This window comes from Protopterus annectens, chromosome 11.part0, assembly GCF_019279795.1.
Source record: "Protopterus annectens isolate FY-2018-M chromosome 11.part0, PAN1.0, whole genome shotgun sequence".
Lineage (NCBI taxonomy): Eukaryota > Metazoa > Chordata > Ceratodontiformes > Protopteridae > Protopterus > Protopterus annectens.
In genome coordinates this window covers 1,215,217,483-1,215,240,838 of record NC_056745.1, presented here as the reverse complement: position 1 = coordinate 1,215,240,838, position 23,356 = coordinate 1,215,217,483, and the positions used below count along the sequence as shown (strand labels likewise).

The 23,356-nt window shown below is 36.2% G+C and overlaps 1 protein-coding gene across 5 annotated transcripts in view; it reads left to right on the top strand.

The window, feature by feature from the left end:
- Positions 1–23,356, top strand: part of LOC122815795 (myelin-oligodendrocyte glycoprotein-like) — a 402,462-nt gene that overhangs the window by 287,692 nt on the left and 91,414 nt on the right. For all 5 annotated transcript variants that reach the window (XM_044088581.1, XM_044088583.1, XM_044088580.1 and 2 more), the window contains one exon: positions 5,825–5,893. In XM_044088581.1, coding sequence (XP_043944516.1) covers positions 5,836–5,893 — 58 coding nt within the window. In that variant the 5' untranslated portion in view covers positions 5,825–5,835. The remainder of the gene's footprint in view (positions 1–5,824; positions 5,894–23,356) is intronic.

Here is a 23,356-nt window from a genome sequence, read left to right as displayed (position 1 = left end):
GTTCACAGAGAGCTTACAAAGCATCAAAGGGATCTCATTGCTGAAAAGTATCAGTCAGGAGAAGGGTCCAAAACATTCCACAGCATTGGATATACCATGGAACACAATGGAGACAGTCATCAAAAAGTGGAGAAAATATGGTACAACAGTGACGTTGCAAAGAACTGGATGTCCCTCCAAAATTGATGAAAAGACAATACAAAGAGTGGTCAGGGAGGCTGCCAAGAGACCTACAGCAACATTGAAAGTGACAGCTGCAGGAATTTCTGGCAAGTACTGGTTGTGTTCTACATGTGGCAACAATCTCCCGTATTCTCCATATGTCTGAGCTGTGGGGTAAGGTTGCAAGTCAGAAGCCTTTTCTTACACAGGAAAACATCCAGGCCCAGCTAAAATTTGCAAAATAATACATCAAGTCTCCCAAAAGCATGTGGGAAAATGTGTTTTGGTCTGATGAGACCAAGGTTGAACTTTTTGGCCACAATTTCAAAAGGTACATTTGGCACAAAAACAACACTTCCCATCACCAAAAGAACATCGTTCCCACGGCGAAGAATGATGGTGGCAGTATCATGCTTTGGGGTTGCTTTTCTTCAGTTGAAACTGTAGCTTTAGTCAAGGTGGAGGGAATTATGAACAGTTCCAAATACCAGTCACTTTTGGCCCAAAACCTTCAGGCATCTGCTAGAAAGCTGAAGATGAAGAGGAATTTTGCCTTTCAACACGACAATGACCCCAAGCATACATTCAAATCAACAAAAGAATGGCTTCACCAGAAGAAAATTAAAGTTTTGGAATGGCCCAGCCAGAGCCCAGACATAAATCCAATAGAAAATCTGTGGGGTGACCTGAAGAGGCGCTGTGCACAAGAGATGCCCATGCAATCTGACAGATTTGGAGCAGTTTTGCAAGGAAGAGTGGGCAGATATTGTCAAGTCAAGATGTGCCATGCTGATAGACTCCTACCCAAGGAGACAGAATGTTGTAATTAAATCAAAAGGTGCTTTAACAAAGTATTAGTTTAAAGGGGTGCACACTTATGCAACCAGCTTATTGTAAGTTTTTTATATTTTATATTTTTCCCCATAACAGATTTGTTTGTTTTTCAATTGAATTGTGCAGGTTATAGGTCACATTAAAGGTGGGAAAAGTTTTGAAATGATTTATTGTGGTCTCATTTTTTTATATCACAAAAACCTGGCATTTTAACAGGGGTGTGTAAACTTTTATATCCACTGTATTTGTTGCAACTAACTATTGCAGAATCTACTATGTAAATGGAATATTTTATGATTGCTAATAAATTATTTTCCAGTCCTAAAAATACTGGCATTTGTTATTATTATCTTTCGTACTGTATAGGGCAGTTTTATAATTTCTTGTTTTGAGAAAAAATGGAAAAAAAGCAAAGTACTTAGACTGAAAAAGGTACAAATATTTGTTTTATATTCTGTAGCCTGCATTAGATTCATTATCTTAGTCATGTATGTATTTTAACTTTTTACTTTATTGAGGTCACTTAAAGCGTCTTCTGTGTAGCGACATGCGTGAATGGGTGTTCCTTCATTGAAGGTTGTGCGTTAGGCCCGGCAAGCCAGTACGTAAAAATCTACTGCCAATCATTAGCGGACCGGAGTTCCGCTGTGGCGACCCCTAACCAGGAAAAGCCGAAAGACACAAACAAACTTTATCGAGGTCACGGCTAAATGTAATTTTCATTCATTCAATTATTCATTTCTTTGTTGACTATTTGCTTAATCTGGTATAAAGTCTTGTTAGAGGCACAACAAAGTCCAGCACTCAGTGATGCACATGCGCATACAACATACACACACACACACACACACACACATACACACACACACATAACATACACACACACACACACATACACACACACACACACACACACACACACACACACACACACACACACACACACACACACACACACACTTGCGCACACAGTCTCATCTGGCAAACACAAGCATGGAAAATTTAAAGGATTGCCAGCTCGCATCTTACACATCTTTAGGATATGGGAATAAAACTGTAGTACCAAAAAAGAAACCCATACAGACACATGGAGGAAGTACAGAAGGATCCCAGCTGAGAACCATACTGCAGGACCAAGTGCTCTAAGGCAACAGTTTTAACTACTGTGCCATTTTTGTGAAACAATATAACAGTTCCAAAAAAGGACATCTAAAATGTAGCGTCATATGCTCAACGGAATGGGAAGAATAAGAGACCTCGCTTTGAAGGATTCAAAGAGAGTTTTTAGACTTTTGAACTCTGTTAAGAATTATTAGGTATAGAGGGAGCAACCCTGTTAGAAAAAGGTGAAACTAAAAGGTATAGCTTGATAACTGGACACCTTATGTGCATCATGAAACAGTACATCTTCAGGGAAAGGCTGTTTGAGTTACAGATGCCTCTTATGCAGCAGATGATTCAAAATAATTTATTTTATTTATTTAAATGTGTTGGTGGAGTAGAGCACTGATCTTAATGGACCAATTTCAGGCTCAGCTTGGGTGTGCAAACAACAAATAATTATATTCTAAAGCATTTTACAAGTGAAAATAAAATTTCAATGTAATTTAAAGGGGATTAAGCCCTAGCTGTTGATATACACACAAAATAGTAAAACAATAGATATTTACAATAATCAGGTATACTAAAAGTCAATAACCACATTGGCAAATATACACCATGCTTGAAACAAACAAAAAAAGGAATGAAGTTCAAACAGCATGAAAGTATGTGACAGGCAATGAACACATTCTGTGACAAGAGGGAATGAGACATAGAAGGAGATGTGAGGGGAGACTATAATATGTACAAAAATGGGGTACGATAGAATGGTTAAATACAGGGGAGGTATGAGTTTAGAAAGGTTGAGGATAGATACAAGCAGTAAAATGGGTGAGTTATTGGCAAGAAGGTAGAATGAGAAGGCTGGAGCAAGTGAAATGATTTATTCACAGAAGGGAAAGTCACTTATGGTAAGATAGGGGTAAAATAGGATAAATAGATAGGAACACCACCAAAACAGCACCATGGCTTACTAAGGAAACTAAGAAAAAAAATTTGCTAAGAAACTAATTCTGGGCTAAATGGTGTACCTCTAAAAACCCATCTGATCACTTAAAATTTAAACAACTCAGAAACTCTACTAAAACATCTATAATATCAGACAAAAAAAATTCTTCTTCTGACTTCAAAATACCAACCATCAAAGTCCACAGAAATTCTGGTCAGGTATCACTAGACTCATTCACCGAGGCAATTCTAAAACTCCAACCCCATCTGGAATTACCCTTGACACTCCCAAACAAATTGCCGACTCCTTCAATAACTTCTTTACTGAAGCCATCCAGTCACTTGCTAACTCTCTACCTCATATATCCTATAATCTGCCCTCCTCCTCACATTCATCATCACCCACTTTCCAACTCTGCCCTGTCCCCACATCCCTCATCTGTACCCTCCTTCAAAAACTAGGACCCTCTACCCCTTCAGCAGACCATTTGCCTTCTAAATACCTTCAAATTGCAGCCAAAGTTATTGCCAACCCAATCTCTAGCCTTATAAATAGAACCATTATTGAAGGTACTATCCCATCCATCTGGAAAGTTTCACATATGATCCCACTACATAAAGGTGGCAACTCAACAGAACTTTCAAACTTCCGTCCAATTGCCCTCCTCTCTCCCATAGCAAAAATCATGGAAAAATGCATCCACCGTCAACTATTAGACCATCTTTTTCAAAATAGCCTATTAGCCAGCTCCCAGCATGGCTTTCAACCTTTCCGTAGCACCACTACTGCTCTCCTTTCCTTCTCTGACCACATCAACAAAAATCGCAACAATAATACCCTGTCCTCTGCTATCTTTATTGATCTTTCAAAAGCATTTGACATGGTTAACCATCAGCTACTGCTGAATCTTCTCAAGTCCCTCTCATCTGATACTCAAGCATTACAGTTGTTCAAGTCCTACCTAGACAACAGGCAGCAGGCAGTGCTATGGGAAAACACTCTATCCTCCCACCTACCTGTCACCCTTAGTGTACCCCAAGGAACCATATTAGGCCCTCTTCTGTTCTCAATCTTCATAAACGATCTATCTATTAGTATCCCCCAAGCTGTAACTATACAATATGCAGACAACTCCACATTAATATCCTCAGCCACAGGGCCGTCTGAACTGCAGTTCCTCACCCAGAATACCTTTGAGCTTGTAGAAGAATGGTTTCTACAGCGGTGTCGCCTCCTTAACCCCAAAAAGACTAAACTCTTGCTGTTTACTCCTACACAAATGTCCACCCCACTTAACTTCTCTATCAAATCTAAAACTGGTACAGTCATATCTCCTGACACTACTACCAAACACTTAGGAGTAACTACTGACCACAGCCTTAACTATGACACTCACATCAACATAACAATCAAATCAGTAAACTGAAAACTAAGCTCCCTCTACAAAATAAAGCCCTCCCTTACTCCCATAGCTAGAACTACTATTGCCCAAACCCACCTTATCTCTACTCTCTTTTATGCCTCTCCTATATATACAAATCTATCCAAATGCAACCTCCACAAGCTGGCAGTCTCGTACAATAATATTGCCAGATTTGCTACCAGCTCCCCTTTTAGAACCCACCACTGCCTAAATCTGAAGCAGCTTGGTTGGCTTGAATTGCACGATCAAATTTTATTTCATCAACTGATTATTGCCCATAAAACCCTTTACCACCCAGATAACATACCAATTCTCACTAGTCTAATCTGCCCATATAAAAATCTTCAAACCTACGCTCAGCCAATAAACTTCTGGTATCCATACATAAACCCAACAACAAAGCAGGAGATTCCCTTTTCTCTAATACTGTGGGGAAAAGTTGGAACCTACTTCCCAGTGAACTTACATCTCTGTCTTCAACTACACTCTTCAAAAAGAAACTAAAACAATACCTTACAAACCATTGGCTATGTCCCTGTTCAAACCCTGACTAAGACTATCTCTGTCTATTTTCATCATAATCAGTCTTCCCAAGTTTCTTACTCACTTTATTGCCACTTTAAGGCCTCTACCATATAGTTGCTCTAATTGCTCTTATTGCACCTAAGAAAGATGTAATTTATCTCTTTCTGTCTCTTAATGAGTTTCTCCCCATCCACTTACTCTCCCAACCCTGTTTTTAACTATCCTGATCTCCCATATCCTTCTGAATTTCTTCCCTCAGTGTTCACAAAAAAAAAAAAAAAATAAGGATTAACTTATCTTATTTTTGTGCTGTTCTTCTGTTCCTTCAATGTTTGCTAAATTACCTTAATCACCTGTTTTTATCTAGCAACCTATCTGTATCTGAAGTTTAATGTTCTGTAACTGAATACTTAATACTCTGTGTGTCTATCTGTTTTAATGTGGAGCTTTTCTCCCCAGGCCTCTACTGAAAATGGGCATATATCCAGCTAGACTAGCCCAGTCAACAAATGTAAAATAAAATAAATAAATAAATAACATAAAAATAAAATGGGGAAGGGAAATATGAAAGGGAAAATGTGAGGGTAAAATGAATGTTAGGATGAGAACAAAACTGTGGCCAATGGGCCTGTTGAAGAGATAAACTAAGGGGGTCAGACAGGTGTTGACTGCAGCGTGGAAAAAGTGAAAAAGGGCTATAACATTTGAAATTATGATATATTCTTAATTAATCAGTTAACCTAGAACAGAAAACCACTGTTTTTTAATTGGCTATCATGTTCAGAATGTCCATACATAGGAAAAAAAACTTTTTTATTTTTGTTTAACAGATTCTCGTGGAATGGGTTTAAGGCTGAAGAACCTTACTATCACTATTTTGTTGCCTTGGATATCTGTATGTAAGTATCAGCTTCTTTTCAAATGCATCATATTCTTTCATTTTGTGTGATATCCTGCAGTACTGAAAGTGAATTTGTTTGATGAGTATTAAAAACTTAAACAGAATAAAAATAAAGGCAGATCACTGTATAATAAGTAATGCCATTAGTCTCTAAGATGCTGCAGAGGGCTAAGGTACCAAGCAGTTAACAAGTTATGCCCTGTGGTACAGGGATTGATTCTTTTAGCCTTTATCTGTTACTGTGTGACCTTGAGCAAGTCATTTAATCAGACAGTGCTTTGGAGTAATTGGGAATTTGAGCTAAGCTTATTAATGGTCTAATGCACTGCATGTCTAGTAATTACCTATCAATTGACAAATATTCTTAGCTCTGTGTGAGCAATGAGCAACTCATGACAGTGCAATGATTGGTGCAGCTACCTTTAGGGGTGCAGTGCTTTAGGAAAGGGTGAGTTTATTTAGTTATAGGGGGAGATCATTTTAAAGGATGTCCTAGCAGAAGATACTATGCAAAACAGCTGGAGTTCAAATTGAAAGAAAAGAAGAAAATATGGAATTTTCAGTGGCAGTTCATGTTTTGATGGCACTGAATGAGTTTATTCTATTCCAAATTGAAACTACTTACCTGATATAGGAGAATGGAAGATGATGTAGGGGTAGGTTACGATGCTCATAAAAGTGATTTTTATTTGTACTTAGATTTGATTCTGTAAAACCCTGTTTCAGATGAGTAGAGCTTTGATTGCATTAAAATATAAATATGCAGCTGTGCTACCTATGGAGTATGTGATTGTTAAATTGGTGCAAGACCCAAAGGTCGATGGAAAATTATTTTAATGCATGCATCTCAGTGCCTTAATTAACATGGGAATCATTAAACTGTCCTATATTATTTAGCTGAAATCACAACCAAAATAAAATGCACATATACTGTATGACCAACATAGTAGAATTTAATATATCCAGTATGTGTTTATTCAGTGCCTATCACTTCATCTTTCGACCTTCAAGAAAGATACACACATTTGAGGTATAGCTATAAGTCATTGACAATTTAAATAAAATGTATTAAGATATAACCAATGACAAAATGGGAAGATCAATTAAATATTAATGTTATTGTGATCCATTTATTAGTAAATCAAATATTGCTATATTAGTTCTGTATTAATACCACTACAAAACACAGTATTGTATTTGAAAGTTGTCACTACATCTGACTTGTATAAATTTCACTTAACAACATTCCCTTCTGCTTAAAAATAGGGTACACAATACACAAAATCTAAAGCATCATTTCTGGCCTAATGACATTCCTGTACATATAATGCCAAAGAGTGTAATTCATTCCTACTTATAATATCATAAAGATGCTCCTTCATCCTGAGTTTAACCATTCTGCTGGTATGGCCAATGTACCATTTTGGTTCAGGGCAGGTATAAAACAATGAAGAATTTGCACAATAAAAGGTACACCTGATTTTAAAACATATGTCATTCAGATTATGTGTGTCAATAAATGGGCACCAACTTACATACATTACATTTTCAACAAAGAAAAGTTCTATTATGTGTAGAAAGTATTCTAGGAGGAATTTTGAAGAAATAAATTCACAGAATGAAGGTGTCTCTTATTAAAAAAAAAAAAAAAACAGGTCTCCTAGGTACTACCAGTGATAGTTTTTTCATCAGACTAGAAAATATGCCAGTTCTTAAAAATAAATGTTCATATTATCAGAAACAGCAATGTATGTTGTAACAAAAAAGTTTCCTTATCAGCCTTCCACACTGTATACCGTGTTGGCTTCCACCAGTTCAAAAACAAAATGTGATACTTCTTCTTCCTTAATGAACCCACAAACTCCAAAAATAAAGTAAGTAAGTGGAGGTAGATGGTTGTGTGTAGAAAACTTTCTTTCCGGCATAAAAACTTTTGACATTTTGTGCAAGTGGCAATATAAACAGTATAGGATGACTGACAAATCAAATAATTTATGTTAAAATAAGTCCTCTGAGTAGTTTCAACGTGCACCAAAAGGCCAGAATTTATAAACCTGCACAAACTGCAATCAGTGCAAGCATAAGTGCCTACTTTTTCTATGTTTCTATTATGAACTGGACCCTGGTGAGATTCTCTAACACTCTTTAGGTCTTTACCCTTCTTATATGTAAAAATGTGTTCCTTGCCTCTTACTCTGTATAGTTCTGGATTGCCAGATAAAATCTTTTAACAATCCCTTACTGCCTGTTTGATTTCATTGCTGTCAACACTGTAGATGACACACATAGTGGTACTCCAATTGATCTGAAAGTTGAAAGATTTTATTACTTTCTTGAATCTTTTTTTGTTCTCCAACCACATCCCTGGGATACTCTCTTAAAACAACCTTTCTTCAAAATGTTTTAGTATGTACTCTTTTCCTATACCTATGTAGTGAGATTCAGTTCTGCTTTTCATACTATTTCCTTTTAATGCTCAAGTGCAAACTGTTAAAATGCAGTAGAGAATCACTGGCTGCATTTTGTAGCTAATACTGACTTCGAATTTAGTATTCTTTTTGTGAACTAAAGTGTCAAAAAAAAATAATACTTTCAGAACTTGAGTTACAAGTAAATTGAAGGAATTTTGCTGCTTCATTGATACTTTCTACAAAATCTCCTCTGAACAACTTCAAATTAAAAAGAGGTCACTCATGAACCTACTGTAATATTTCACTAACATGTAAGCCTCCATTTTATACAAATAATGTTCTCCCCATTGCAAGATCAGCAAAGTTTGTTGCCATTCTGGTTTAGGACAACATTAGAGGGCAGTAAGAAAGACATGTTAGATTATTTTATTTATTTATTTATTTATTTACAACAAAGATTATTTAGAATATGTTTGGCAGATAAAATTAGAAGCTTGTAGGAAAACAGGATTAAAAAATGTAGCAAATTACACCTGTTACTTGAAGAAATTAAGCAATAAATTTGGTCACACTATCAACAACATGTGACCTAGATCTGGTTTTAGAAAGAAGAAAAAGTTTTGTAATTACATTTTAGAATCTGAAGAAGTCTGTGATCCTTTGATATTCACAGGAGATGAAAGTGTTTATTTAGTTTTTTTTTACAGTTTATTTTATAAAATAAAAGTTTTAGCAAGTTTTCCATACACAGCCATGTACCTCCACATATTTCCTTTATTTTCTGAGTTTAATTCTACCAGAACCAAAACTGGTATAAAGATCTGGCAGGGAATTATATGTACATCCAACCTTCTTGAACCTGCCAGCATTAGGTGTTAAACCCTTTTCTCTTAATCCTTTTAATACAGTTCTTATTCAAGGCTGTTTTCTTTCTAACTTGAAGGAGCTCCCCATATGGTAAATATTCAATTAAATGGGGTGGAAGAGCACTGTCTACATGGAAAATGTGTTTGCTGAAGATAGCTTTCTGAACAGTCTATTAAATAACCAACTCGTCATCATTACTAGTTAGGGAAACATCTAATAAATCTGTTGTTTTTAAAAACACTACAAGTGAAGGCTAAACCCCAAGTATTGGTATTCACCGAATTAACAAAATCTACTTAACCATCTTCTTTAACAATCAAAAGTTCATCATCTATGTAATCAGCATACAAAATAATATTCCTCAAGCCACTCTAGTATTATAGAGGGATAAAGCCCTGACTGTGGCTTTTGCTGACTTGTGTTCAGATAGCAGCTTTGGTGACCGATGGAGCAGCAGGGAGGGATGGGCAAGCCTGTCCTGGGTACAGTTAGGATTAGTGTCATTAATAACAATCTCCAAGGGGAGATGCAGTCCAAAGACAGGAATGATGGGAACTGTCCTTGGATGCAATCAATGGATGTGTGGGAATGTGAAAAAGGAAGTGGATAGGACATATGAAACAATCCCCTACCTAGAAGCATAGCTATCTGTGCCCCCAGGACACCCTTAAGATCCACAACTGGCCATCTTCCTCTGAAAAAAACATTGCTGTAAATATAAACATATTCAACACCGGACATTAAACATATTGGCATACAAAGAGGTTAAGGTTGTTGCCATATTAGTCCCTCTCTTCTGGTGATACTTTCCTTCAAATATGAAATGAGAGTGTGTTAAACAGAAAAACAATAAAGGTGGCACAAAAAAGATTGTGACTCCCTACCCCAAGGATTTAGTTATAGCTTGCATTAATTTAATGTGTGGAATAGTCAGAGACATCTAAGGTATCCCAAAGTGTGCCTTATCCCATCTACATTCTTTTACTTTTTGAAGTACCTCATATATTTGGTAGATATATATATCTTTTACAAAATAGGGAGTTTTATAGGTTCATAGGTGTGTACTAGACTAATGGCCTTGGAACCTTTACAAGTCTAGCCCATAGAAGTGCCCTGGCATTGTGAAGATTGATGTTAGTTCCCAGTGCCTCTAGCAAGTAGAGCCACTGGAATGATCCCTGGGGTGAACTTTCTATTTCCCATCCAATCATCAAGATTTCTCTTGAAGAGTGCCAGTGAGTGCTCTGCTTAACATGTATGGGAAGTCTGTTCCAGAACATGGTTAGTCTCTGGGTTATGAACCTGTCCCTCCAGCATGTTCTGTTTATTGTGATAATGAGGTTGAGGTCTCTGGAGTGTGTGGTGCGGAGGGATTGGGATTTCTTTAGATGTAGCATTTCTAACAGACCTGGGTCAGACATGGTTTTGTAAGTCAAGCAGAGATCACCTCTTAGTAGACGATATGAGACAGAGAATAGCTGGAGTTTTTTAAGTCTGTCCATGTAGGACATGAATTTAAGGCCTAGGATCCTCTTCATGAGGTACTTTTGTGGCCTCTCCAGCTGTTGCAGGTGTCTAGTAAGATACATGCCAAATGGGGCATGATACTCGATGATTGGTATAATGAGGGAAGAGTAGAGAGAAATGATGACCTCTTTCTTCCTGGATTCAAACCCTTGGTAATGAGATGTGCCACACAGAAGGACTTTCTGACCACAGTGGCAATGTGGTAGTCGAAGGAGAGGTTGCTGTCAACCTGTGTCCCCATATCTCTAATAACGCCTTCAGTGTTCAGTGGGCTCCCATCAATGTGCACATTAGTGGGAAATGAGTTTTTCCCAAAGGGCATGACAATGCATTTTTTGGCATTAAGCTTAAGGCCATGGTTTCAACACCAGTCATTGGTCTCAGTGAGTCCTTTCTGAAGGATGTCTGCATCACTTGGGGAGTTAATAATGGCTCCCAGCTAGCAGTCATCTGCAAACGTGGTCAGCCAGAGTCCCTCTGTGTTGGCCTGGACTCCTGAGAAGTAGATGCCAAATAGGAGAGGACCCAGGACCGATGTCTGTGGGACTCCACTCATGACTGGTCGGCGGTCTGACTTGGAGTCTGCTACTTTCATGCTGTGGGTTCTACCTGTGAGCCAATTTGCAACCTACCTAATGATATGAGGGTTTATGCCTAGTTTGGTGAGTTTATCAATAATTCCTTAGCGAGGAATGGTATCAAAGGCCTTGGCCAGATCGAGGTAGGCTGTGTGAACTGCCTTACCTTTATCCACAGCTTTGGTGACTGACTCAAAGGAGTTAACCAGGTTGCACAGGCATGAGCTACTTTTCACAAAACTAAATCGCATGGGATCTAGAGTTTGGAGATTCCCTATATCCTTGTTAATTAGGTCCATGATGATGCACTCCATAGCCTTAATATCAGACTCATCAGCCTAATGGGGAAATAATTTCCAGGATCTGTAGGCACTCCTCCTTTATGGAGAGGGATGACTGTAGCAGTCCGTCATTCAGTACGGACAAAGCCTGAAGTGAGGCTGTGAGTGAACAGGGCACACAGATGTGGTGCCAGTTCACTTTGTAATTCATATAGAACACAGCCAGGGATATTGTTGGATCCCATGGAAGCTGTATTCTTGGCCTTGGACAATGCAGCTTTAACCTGTGCTGCAGTAATGCTGGGTGCCTGGCATTCTTCCGGTATTGAGATTGGTCCTTTAGGGAGGGAGGGATAGAGAGAGAGAGGGGTAAAGTTGGCTCTGAATCTGGTGGCCAGTATGTTGGCAATATCTGTTGGCACAGTACAGGAGGTACCCTTTAGGGTATTGCCGTGGAGATTATTGATACAACTATAGAAAGCTTTGTGGTTGTTTTTTGTGTCTGCCGCAATCCTGCCTTCATAGCTGGCTTTGGAGGGTTTGATGAGGGATCTCAACTTTTTGTTGAGGCTAATAATGGAATTTTTCCAGTCTTGTGGCTTCACCTTTTTCTGCAACATGTTTTTCCTTCTGTTGTAGAGTTTATTAATGGCATGGAACCACTAAATTGGCTTCCTTTTTTTGGAGGAGAGCGTCTTGGTTCTGTTGGGTATGGCTAGCTAAATGCATTTATGTACGTGTTTGTAGAAACATTTTTAAGATGGAACTGAACTAATGCATATTGTGTTAAAAGAATCCACTGTAGAAACAATTGGTCTGTCAAGATATAAACTCATTTGCTGTGGACCTTTTGAACAGAATCAAAAAAGAATAAACATAGAATCCTGTTAATGAACAAAAAACAATGTCAACAGTTCATTGTCATGTTCAGTAACTGAGTAATCTTATAAGAGGTTCAGATTCATGCTATGTAAAATCATCAGCACAGATCATTGTAATCCTATCTGTTTAGCACAACTATATTGCATCTTATATCCACAGGACAGACTACAAAAAAATCTTTAAAGATACTATATTCCGTAATGCCTGTCATTCATCTTAGTGTGTGTGTGTGTGTGTGTGTGTGTGTGTGTGTGTGTGTGTGTGTGTGTGTGTGTGTGTGTGTGTGTGTGTGTGTGTGTGTGTGTGTGTGTGTGTGTGTGTGTGTGTGTGTGTGTGTGTGTGTGTGTGTGTGTGTGTGTGTGTGTGTGTGTGTGTGTGTGTGTGTGTGTGTGTGTGTGTGTGTGTTTGTGGTCATTTAATGAATTCAAAAACATCATCAAGCATGTTAATAGCCTTATTGTAAATTCTGGTTATAAAGGAAGTGCATTCTCAAAACAGGGCAGAGAAGTCCATTAGTACCTTTCATCACATATAAACGATACAGGACCACTATTTTGATCTCACTGAGGAGTAATACTCATTTTCATAATAATCAAAGAGATAGAAAGGGCAACTCGACATTGTCAAATAAAGTAAGGATTTATTAATGTGATCTATCTCATTGTTGTCTCTACTTTGAAGTCCATCATGTTCAAGGGCAGCTTCATTGTGACTTTTCAACTAAAGTTAAACAGATCCATAAATGTCCCCCAGTGCACAGGCATCTGGAAGGTAAACTTTTTAAATGTCTGTATTAACATAGCATTACCAGAAAATTCCAGAATAAGTAAGATATGTTCAAAAACTTGTTATTGAAATTAACAAAATATTCAAATGCTGGTCCAGCTGCTCAGTATTATCATCCAAATGGAGTATTGGACATATCATCAGAATCACTAAAGACAACCTGGACATATCATCAGAATCACTAAAGACAACCTGGACATATCATCAGAATCACTAAAGACAACCTGGACATATCATCAGAATCACTAAAGACATCCTGGACATATCATCAGAATCACTAAAGACATCCTGGACATATCATCAGAATCACTAAAGACATCCTGGACATATCATCAGAATCACTAAAGACAACCTGGACATATCATCAGAATCACTAAAGACATCCTGGACATATCATCAGAATCACTAAAGACAACCTGGACATATCATCAGAATCACTAAAGACAACCTGGACATATCATCAGAATCACTAAAGACATCCTGGACATATCATCAGAATCACTAAAGACATCCTGGACATATCATCAGAATCACTAAAGACATCCTGGACATATCATCAGAATCACTAAAGACATCCTGGACATATCATCAGAATCACTAAAGACAACCTGGACATATCATCAGAATCACTAAAGACATCCTGGACATATCATCAGAATCACTAAAGACATCCTGGACATATCATCAGAATCACTAAAGACAACCTGGACATGTCATCAGAATCACTAAAGACAATCTACACGAGCATCATCATGATGTTAAAATATGAATAGTTCTTTTTCCTTTCATGCACAAAAAGTTCATCAAGGCTGCAGCAGCAGCAGCAATGATTTTAGGTGATTTTATGCTGGTTACCCATATTTTAGTAGGCATCAGGATGGTAAGGGGCTCTGTCCAAGTTAGAAGCAGATTTTTAAATATAACTTTAGTTTTCCTAGGGGTCTTAATACAGACCTAATATTTAATTTACTAATAAGTTGATCACAATAATGTCACATTTTGCTTAACTTTTTCCATGTCTGTCATTAGTTATATCAAAACTGATAAATATATATGAACTGTATTAAAATGACTTGAAAATATGTCTCAATTTTTTTTTTACTTTCTTGAAAGCACCCAGAGATAGTAATGGAGCATACTGGATATACTGAATTTTACTGTGTTGGTCACATCTAGACCATTAACTCTTTGAATGCAGGTGACATGTTATCTTGGTGCCCATACAGTAGGATAGAAGTACTGAGATAACTCCTGTATCTTTTATTTATTTATTTTTAAAGCATGTGGAGGAGCTAGCTAGCTGGTGGAGTGAACAATAAGCCTAGATAATTGTCACTATTGAAGTGATAGCTTAACTCCATATGAAAAAAAATGGGAAAAAGGGGTTGTGGCTGACTGGATGGATGGATTCATCTGGCATGATTATATGATTCCAATGTGATTGATTTCTAGCCTTATAGCACCTTAGGGATAATTATCTTTATATATGCTATTTAAATAATTGACCTAATGTAGCAATAATAAAATCATACCGAGAAGTAAGATATCATGCTGTTACTAACAAATTGTCTAACTTTGTTCCCTGTTATGTAGTAGCATGCCATAGCTAGCTGATCCAGGGTCTGCTATTATGTGAGGTAAGCACTGATGTCATTCATGTAAATGCTTACATAGGGGTAGCTCCAGTCTTCACAGATGGTTTTCTCTTGCAGGTATATTTAAATAAAATAGTAATAACATGTCTCATAAATCTGTCGATGGTAGAAACAGCACATAGTACTTACACAATACTATTTGTACATTGTGATGTTATTTTTTAAAAACATTGGTTAGGGTGGGAGAGTCAGTCACCAGTAACAAATGCTTCTCTTGGCAGGGCACATGAAACATTTTTGTCAAACCTCAGGAGAAGCATAAGGGATAAGAACCATGGTTATTTATGATGTGTGTGGTGAGTCAGAAACTGTAGGAAAGCAAACTTCAGTTGCTGCTTACCATTAAAGGATCATCTTGTCATAGATGGGCAGTACTACATGTCTGAGAGCAACAAGTCAAAATGCATTACTCTGGCCATTATTTCTTTCACTTTAGGTTCATAGGTTGGTACTAGGCTATCAGCCCTAGGGCCTATACAAGCCTAAACACAACAATTCTCTGGCTATTTCATCCTACAGTATTTACTTCCCTCAACCCCTGAGTCAGATATCTGAGGGTAAACAGTAAGAATGGCTACTTAATAACTTTAAGTAATGACTAGTTAGGATGTGGCAGCATATCTGCCTGAGAGCAACAAGATGCAAATATATTTATGTGGCCATTGTTTCTTTCACACTGATCACAGTCAACCATAGAAGGGGTAAACAGTTAAAATACAGTTGTTTTTGGAGTATGAAGTGGGAAGGCAGGCTGTGAGTGAAAGCATATGGCAGCTATTTGATCACTGTTAAATTACTATCAGTATAACTTGTTAGAAAAGGGCACTACATGGTTTGAGAGCAGCAAGCTGAAATACATTACCATTGTCAGTATATCTTTCACTTTGCAGCCAAGCATCAGAGGTCTTCACATTCAAAAAGTAGATATATTTAGAGGTTGAAAAGGCAGGCTGTGTGTATGAAGAGGATATGAATTACAGTTATTAATTTACCTTCACAGCACACTTTAATCAAATGTAGAACAATTTTAATGTTTGTGGCAGGTTATAGGAGCAATTTAAGTACTTGAAAATAACAAGTTAAAATGGACTGTACCCATTTATGTTTCACTTTGAACACAGTCAACCATCTGGGCCAAATATTCAGAAACATAGTTGAGGTTGGGATGCATAAAAGCAAATTGGGATCACTTGATTGTTATCAAATGAAGTGTTAAATGATCACTGATATGGCTTTTGGGGAGAAGTGTTTGTTGAAATATAACTGGGAGTGTTTTCCAGGTAACTGGCTCCTACACATGCACAGGCACTGCTACTGCCTGCACACTGCTTTAAGAATGCTTGCTCTAGTGAATGTAATATCATTTGATATTTTGGATACTTGCTGACAGAGTAAAGCAGTCATTTTAAAAGCAAAAGTGTTTTATTCTTTTCTGTAGGTCTCTCTCCAAGGCATTGTGCATGGGTATCTGTTATTGCATAGGCTAATATCTTTGTTCATGTTAGCGTGTTTGCCTAAGTATGTTAGTGTAACATAAGAAGATAGTATTTTAAAGATGGAAGTTGCATTATTGGTGTGTAACAATGATTTATCTGCTACATTTTTAAATATAGAACTTCAGAACAGAAAAGCTGTTATAGGGATGAAGTCATTAAACAGATATGGTCCAGAAGATCTTTAAGCTCCAAGGTTCTTGTGTAGATCTACTCATCGTAAAAATTATTTTGAAAATAGAAGTAACACACACACACACACACACACACACACACACACACACACACACACACACACACACACACACACACACGCACACACACACACACAATATCTGTAATAACTGCTACATATTGAGCAAACTGGTGTACAGTAAAAATAAAAATCAACAATGCTGGAGGTGACTGTAGTTGTCAATTTAGGCAGGCAGTTTCTGCAAGAAAAGAATGTATAAATGAATGGAATGATGAATCACGTTACAGATAGTTCAACTTAATGAGTGAAACTTTTTGTAATTCAAAATTAACAGATATTGGGTCAACTGTCGGTAATGATGAACATACTGAGCCACAAGTGTTAAACAGCACAAGTGTAAGCAGTGCTAATTTAAGGAGTAAAATGTTAATAAAAAAGAAAAGGTCCATTATAAAAAAGACTCCAAAATGAATAGTGCACTTAAATACAAATAAAAAAGGAAAGGGTTAGTTCAAAATGTAGGTAGTAGAAACAATTATTTAGAAAATGAAGTATAGATACATTAGAAGAAATCATTGAGGAAAACAATAGCTCTAGATATAATAGCAAGAAGTCTACTCCTGGGCATATTTTCCAGATGTAATTATAGTAAACAAAGGAGATAAACAACTGAGCTGTGCAAACCAGTTTGCAGGAAATAGGAAAGCTCCATCTGAAAGTAATCAAGGAGAAACAGTAACAAAAATAACTAATCCTTTGAAATGGTTAAATTAGTGTGTTATACAGTTAGAGAATTTACATACAAGTGAGACTGAACCTTTGGACATGATAAGAATAGCAAACAGCAGTAATGAATATGAAAATTCATTCTTAATACACAAATCCATGATAACAACTTGATAGGTGAGAAAGATGATGGTAATGATGGAAGAAGGATGGAAATAAGGATGATGGGAAAAGTATAAAGAGAAATAATAAAACAAATATACACTTAAATGAAATAATGAAGCAGTTAATATTGAATGCAGTATTGATACTTATGTAGACAGAAAGTCTATTTGAATGGATGATACCCTACTGAAAAAGAAAAGCCTTAATATAGGCAATTCACCCCTGCAACAACAACCTATAGTACTGCTATCTTTGAATAAGGAATACATTGCAGTCACTTGTTTAAGGGGAATTATACTTATGGAATTATTTGATTTGTGTAAAAAGTGACTTGGGGGAAGCCTTAGTTTCATGAATTTGTTTGTAATGGCAGGGACCAATGACTTAGTTAACACACCCTTGTAGCATATCAAAGCTGCAGCCACTTTCATACATGTTTTTGTTAAAAAATAAAGTTAATATTTTTGTGAAATTCCTCCCTGCCTCAAATCTTCTGATTCTGTTCTAATGCCAAGCTATTTAACACGTGGTTTTGAAGACAAAGTTATATGAAGGGTTTTAGGGTTTTGACCCTTTGGGTGGAAAAGATAGTTGATTATAATATGTTTAGTGAACATAGTTGCATTTAGTCAAAAAAGGCAATCGATATTTGAAAAAAGTTAATAAGACAGCATTTTTACACATTACAGAACAAGAAATTCAGACAGTAAATAGCACTATAACGTGTTTTTACACTAATACTCAAACTAGAAATAAAAGAAAGATGAACTAACCTTGATTATTGATTAGTGTAATCTAAAATAATATACTCACATAGCCATGGGATACTCAAGAAATCAATTTAATAGGATAGAAGTAGAATTTGATTTGAAATGGAAGAAGGGCTATTGCTTCTGAAATATAACTCAGTATATCATGTTATGTGGAATATCAAGGAACCATAGGTGAAATTTTGTAGATTATATTAAAGTGCAGTTAAAACCAGGGGATTGTAGACTAAATGCTGCAAATAGAAGTCCAAATATGGATATAGAAGAGCATCAAGATTTTCTGAAAAAATAGAAGATCTTATGCATGATGTGTAAACTGTAATTTAGTAGATTTTTAGCTACCCTAGAATTAGAGTAAATAGTCTAATAATCATATGGCTTCCTATTTTTTATATTTTGAGAGGGTGTAATTATACTCAAAAAATAAATACACCTTCTAGAAGTCATAACATATCAGATATTTTGTTAGTAAATAAAGAAAGGTTGATATTAAATCTTGGTATAATTCATCCATGTGGTACTTCAGATCATGACAGTATTGTGTTTGATATTAATACACTTTGAGGAATTAAAGATAACATTTGACTATGCATGATTTGAAACAACTGAATTTTGGAATTATGAAAGCAGAATTTGCAAACTGTATAAACAATGTTGATATTTCCATAGAGTATGGATGGTTGCAAATATGTTATCTATGTTATGTACATGCTAATAATGTGATAATTCAAAAATAATAAAGGGACATACTGCCAAACTGTGGTTGAATAATTATCATAAATGTTTCTGCAAAAGAAAAAAAATATTACATACTAAATTTAGAAAACATAAAATTCAATATAATAAATAGAAATTAAATTGAAAAACTAAGAAATTCCAAAGTACACTTAAATATAGCAAAATATTATACAAAAATAACTTTGTTAAAATGTGAATAATGAAAAGTTACTTTATAAATATGTGAATAACAAAAAATATAATGAATTATTTGAATTATTAGGTCCCGTCTTTTCTGGTGAAAAATTAATAACTGAAAAACAGGACATAGTTGAAGCCTTCATTGAACACTTTGTGAGATTAGGTTTTGTTGGTAAACTCATTTATATACCAATGGTAAAAAATTGTTCAGATTACGACTTTCCTATAATTTCAGACAAGGAAATGGTACTAAAATTAAGGAAAGTAAATAAAAATAGGTCTATCTAGACAGTTTAGTAATTACATTATTGATGTGTTGTTCGACCATTAATAAAAATTTGCAACAACACGTTACGTCATGGATTTTTGCTGAGAAAATGGAATAAAATGTCTTGTAGTCTCCATATTTAAATGAGGATAAAAAAATCTGAGATTTCCAACGTTCACCTGATTAGTCTAACTTCAATTATTGGAAAATGCTTCAAGTGATGCATATTTAAAACGCTAGAAGAAGACAGTATACACAGCTCAAGTCTAGATAACAATCAGTATGGCTTTATCAAAGGTAGAGCTACCCTTCTAGGGCAAATATTGGAAAAACATACAATGATTTACCTAAACATGTCTCAAGCTTTTGACTAGTTAACTCATGATCAGATTATACCAGGCCCCAATTTCAAAAGACTTGCTTGACCACTTAGATTGGGAGCAGGCTGAGAGTGGGTGTTTTGTAATCTGACTCCTGTAGTAAGCTTGTTTATAGATAGGCCTTTCACCGAAATAAGTCACTTACACTCAGAGTAAGTCTTTTGAAATCAGGGTAGACTTACACTGAGAGGAACTCCTTTTGAATCTGGCTCACAAATTGGAAACCATCAATGTAAATCCATACTTAATATGATGGGTCACCAACTGGTTGATTAATATGGAACAAAGTGTAGTATTGCACTGGCATTAGTCAACTTGGAAAAAGTTAACAAGAGGAGTCCCACAGGGTTCAGTGTTAGGGTATATTTTATTTAATATTGTTTTTGCAGATGTACTTATTTTGCCTAAATTCTAGCTTAGTAAGTGTGCAGATGATTGTAAGGTAGGGGCTGAGATACATCATCAGGAGGATTTGGAATGTTTAAATACTTATTTAGTTGAAACTGAAAATTGGCCTAAGAAAGTTGGGCTTCACTTTAATCATAAAAAATTGTAAGGTCTTAACCTTTGGTAAGTATATACAAGATAATATAAGAATGGGGGATAAGGTTTTGTAAATAACTGATCAAGTTAAGGATCTCTACACATTTATTGGTATAAGTATACATTTTAAATACCACATGCAAGTCATAAAGACTGTGGCTTTAAGGCAATCTGGCCTACTGTTGGATACATTGGAAACTAGAAATTATGTGGTATTAATGAGTGTATATATAACTACGATCAGATCCATGATAGAATATAATGTGTTATTTTGTAATCTATTACTGACACAAAATTTAAAAATAGTCCAAAGAAGGCTTACAAAAAGAATAAACAAAACAAATAAGTCAATGTATTTTGAGAGATTGAAGTTTTTGGATCTTTTTAGTGTTTCATATAGAGTAATCATAGGAAGTTTGCATTTAGCTTATATTGTATGGGACAACTATGATCATAGGCAAGCAACTGGTTTAACAAAGGCTGAGGAATATCCTAGTATATGGGCCATGGGCATGAATATATAATAAACAAATATGAAAAAAGACAAAAGATAGGTTTATTATTCAAAGGAGTCCTACACTGTGGAATGGCATATCTGTTTATGTCAGAAATACTTGTTTGATGTCAATCTTCAAAACAAGATTGGATGATTATATGGGGAAAATAAATATAAACACGGACTTATGAACTCTGCGATGCCTATAGTCAGGGAAGACCATTTGCAGTTGAATTAAACTATGAAACTATATTATTTACATTGACATTAGTTATTACATTAAACAGAGTAAGAGGCTGAAGAATATGAATGTAACCTTAAAGCAAAGTGAAGTCATGAGTGGAACAACAGTAAGAGGTTAGAGCAAGGCTGCAGTTCGGATTAGATAATATGGCTTATATTCTGACACTTTGAGCTTTGTTTGTACACAGACCTTTCAGGACAGAATAGGCATCATTCTCATAAATCTTAATCCATGTTTACATTATGCTACAGCAAGTAGAGAAATGATATCATCATGAATGTTCAACATGTTAAATGGCTGATACACAAAACACAGGACGCAATATTCATTTCACCAACAACACAAATACCAGAAAACTAATGGATCGAAAATGGGAAACAAATTCCTTATACAGTTTACAAACCATAAGCATAATCTTTCCAAACCATTCAGAACAAATTTGTCTGAAAGTATTTGTCTTGTGTTATGAAAAAGATTTTTCTATGGTAAGGGATACAGTTAGGGTTAGAGGCAGGGTTAGGATTAAGATTAGGCATTTACTGAACCTTAGTGATGCATGCTAACCCTAACTCTTCTCCTGTTCCTAACTCTAATCGCACAGCTCACCTTAGAAAAAAGCTTTTCAGTAACACTACCACTACATGAGACAGCTCAGATACTCACCACACACACACACACACACACACACACACACACACACACACACACACACACACACACACACACACACACACACACACACATCCCCATATCATTACCTTTGCTCTAACCCTAACCCAGAAATCGTTGCTCATACACTAAACTTATCCCCTTACCTAAATAATCCTTGCTCTAACCCTAACACACTAACATTTGCACAAACAATACCACCTCTACTTTATACCTACTTTCCTTTGTCAAAAAACACATAGTTGACTAATCTACTGATCATGCAATCTGCTGTTCATATAAACTGCCCACAAATGCACTTGTATCAACCAAAGATTTCAACAAAATGTAGTGCAATCACAAAAGCATATCTGGTTCTTCAGGCCAGCAGAGGAAAGAACCAGTACCACACAGGTAGTTTATGACATACCCCCTTTCTGTGAAGGCCTGTGAATCACAAGGTGCACACGTGTTGTCATGAAGGCATCATCTGGTACAGAGGCCAAGCAGCACTTCAGCAAGAGCGATTTCCACTCCCTGAACTCCTGGGTTATCTTTAATGCCATAGCCATTACTTATTAGTAAAATTAAATAGCAAAATTGTTGTACTGTGGTAGGATCTGAGTCTCTGCTGAGTTTTGCAGTGAAGGCAATTTGAATTTAGGTACTGCATAAGCTGGTATGGATGTACTTCTCCAGAATTTTTGACAGTGGAGATAGGATTGCAATTGGTGTATAGCTATTAACCATATATGCCTCATTTATGTAATGTTATAATGTAGGATTTTTTTTTTCATATTAAATGGACATACTTTTCAGATATGGACCTGTTTATCAGGATGGAGACTAAGGAAATTATAGCATTAGCAACCATTTTAGGTAGCCAGTTTGTATTTGATTAACACCCAATTAAGTTAGTTTTTTATAGTAGAAGTGGACACAGGAATAAAACTAAATCCTTGTAGCAGATCAGAATAGGGTAGACAGAAAGAGAGAGAGAGAGAGAAGAGAAGAGATGCTATAATTGTTAATGAGGGAGAGTGTTGTCTTATATTAAGGAGTTGAACTGCGAGGAAACTGAGTTGGTAGAGGTCAAAGTTGACTGGGAGGGTGTGATAGTCTGCCCAGGATGTATTTATTTCTTTAGGGATAACCAGAATAGTTTTGGATTTTTTTATGCTTAGCTTGCAAGATGGTATAATAGGTTTGTTTGTCTTGTTTAATGTGTTGTTTTGAGAAATTTCTAAAGGTCCAAAAGTTCCAAAATGCATTGGGCATTTCATTTTTTCCAGACTTTATCTCTTTGAATTATAAGTTTGTTTTCTTTGTTAGTCATGGTGCATGGTTTGATTTGACTCTTTTGGTGTGCACGTGGGTAAGACTGTGGAGAGTAGTTAGGAAGATCTCATTAAAATGTAAGAGAAGAATCTAATGGCATGGTATTTAGAATGTTCCCATTATAATGAGTTAAAGTACTGAAAAATGTTTCTTGGTTGAATTTGGTTTTATCCCATACTTGGTTATAAATGATTTGTTCGGCCTGCCTATAGTGACTCTTAAATTTCTAAATAGGAAGGTGGTCACATATGGTGTTAGGCAGGCATGCAACTATATATAATTTGTTTGG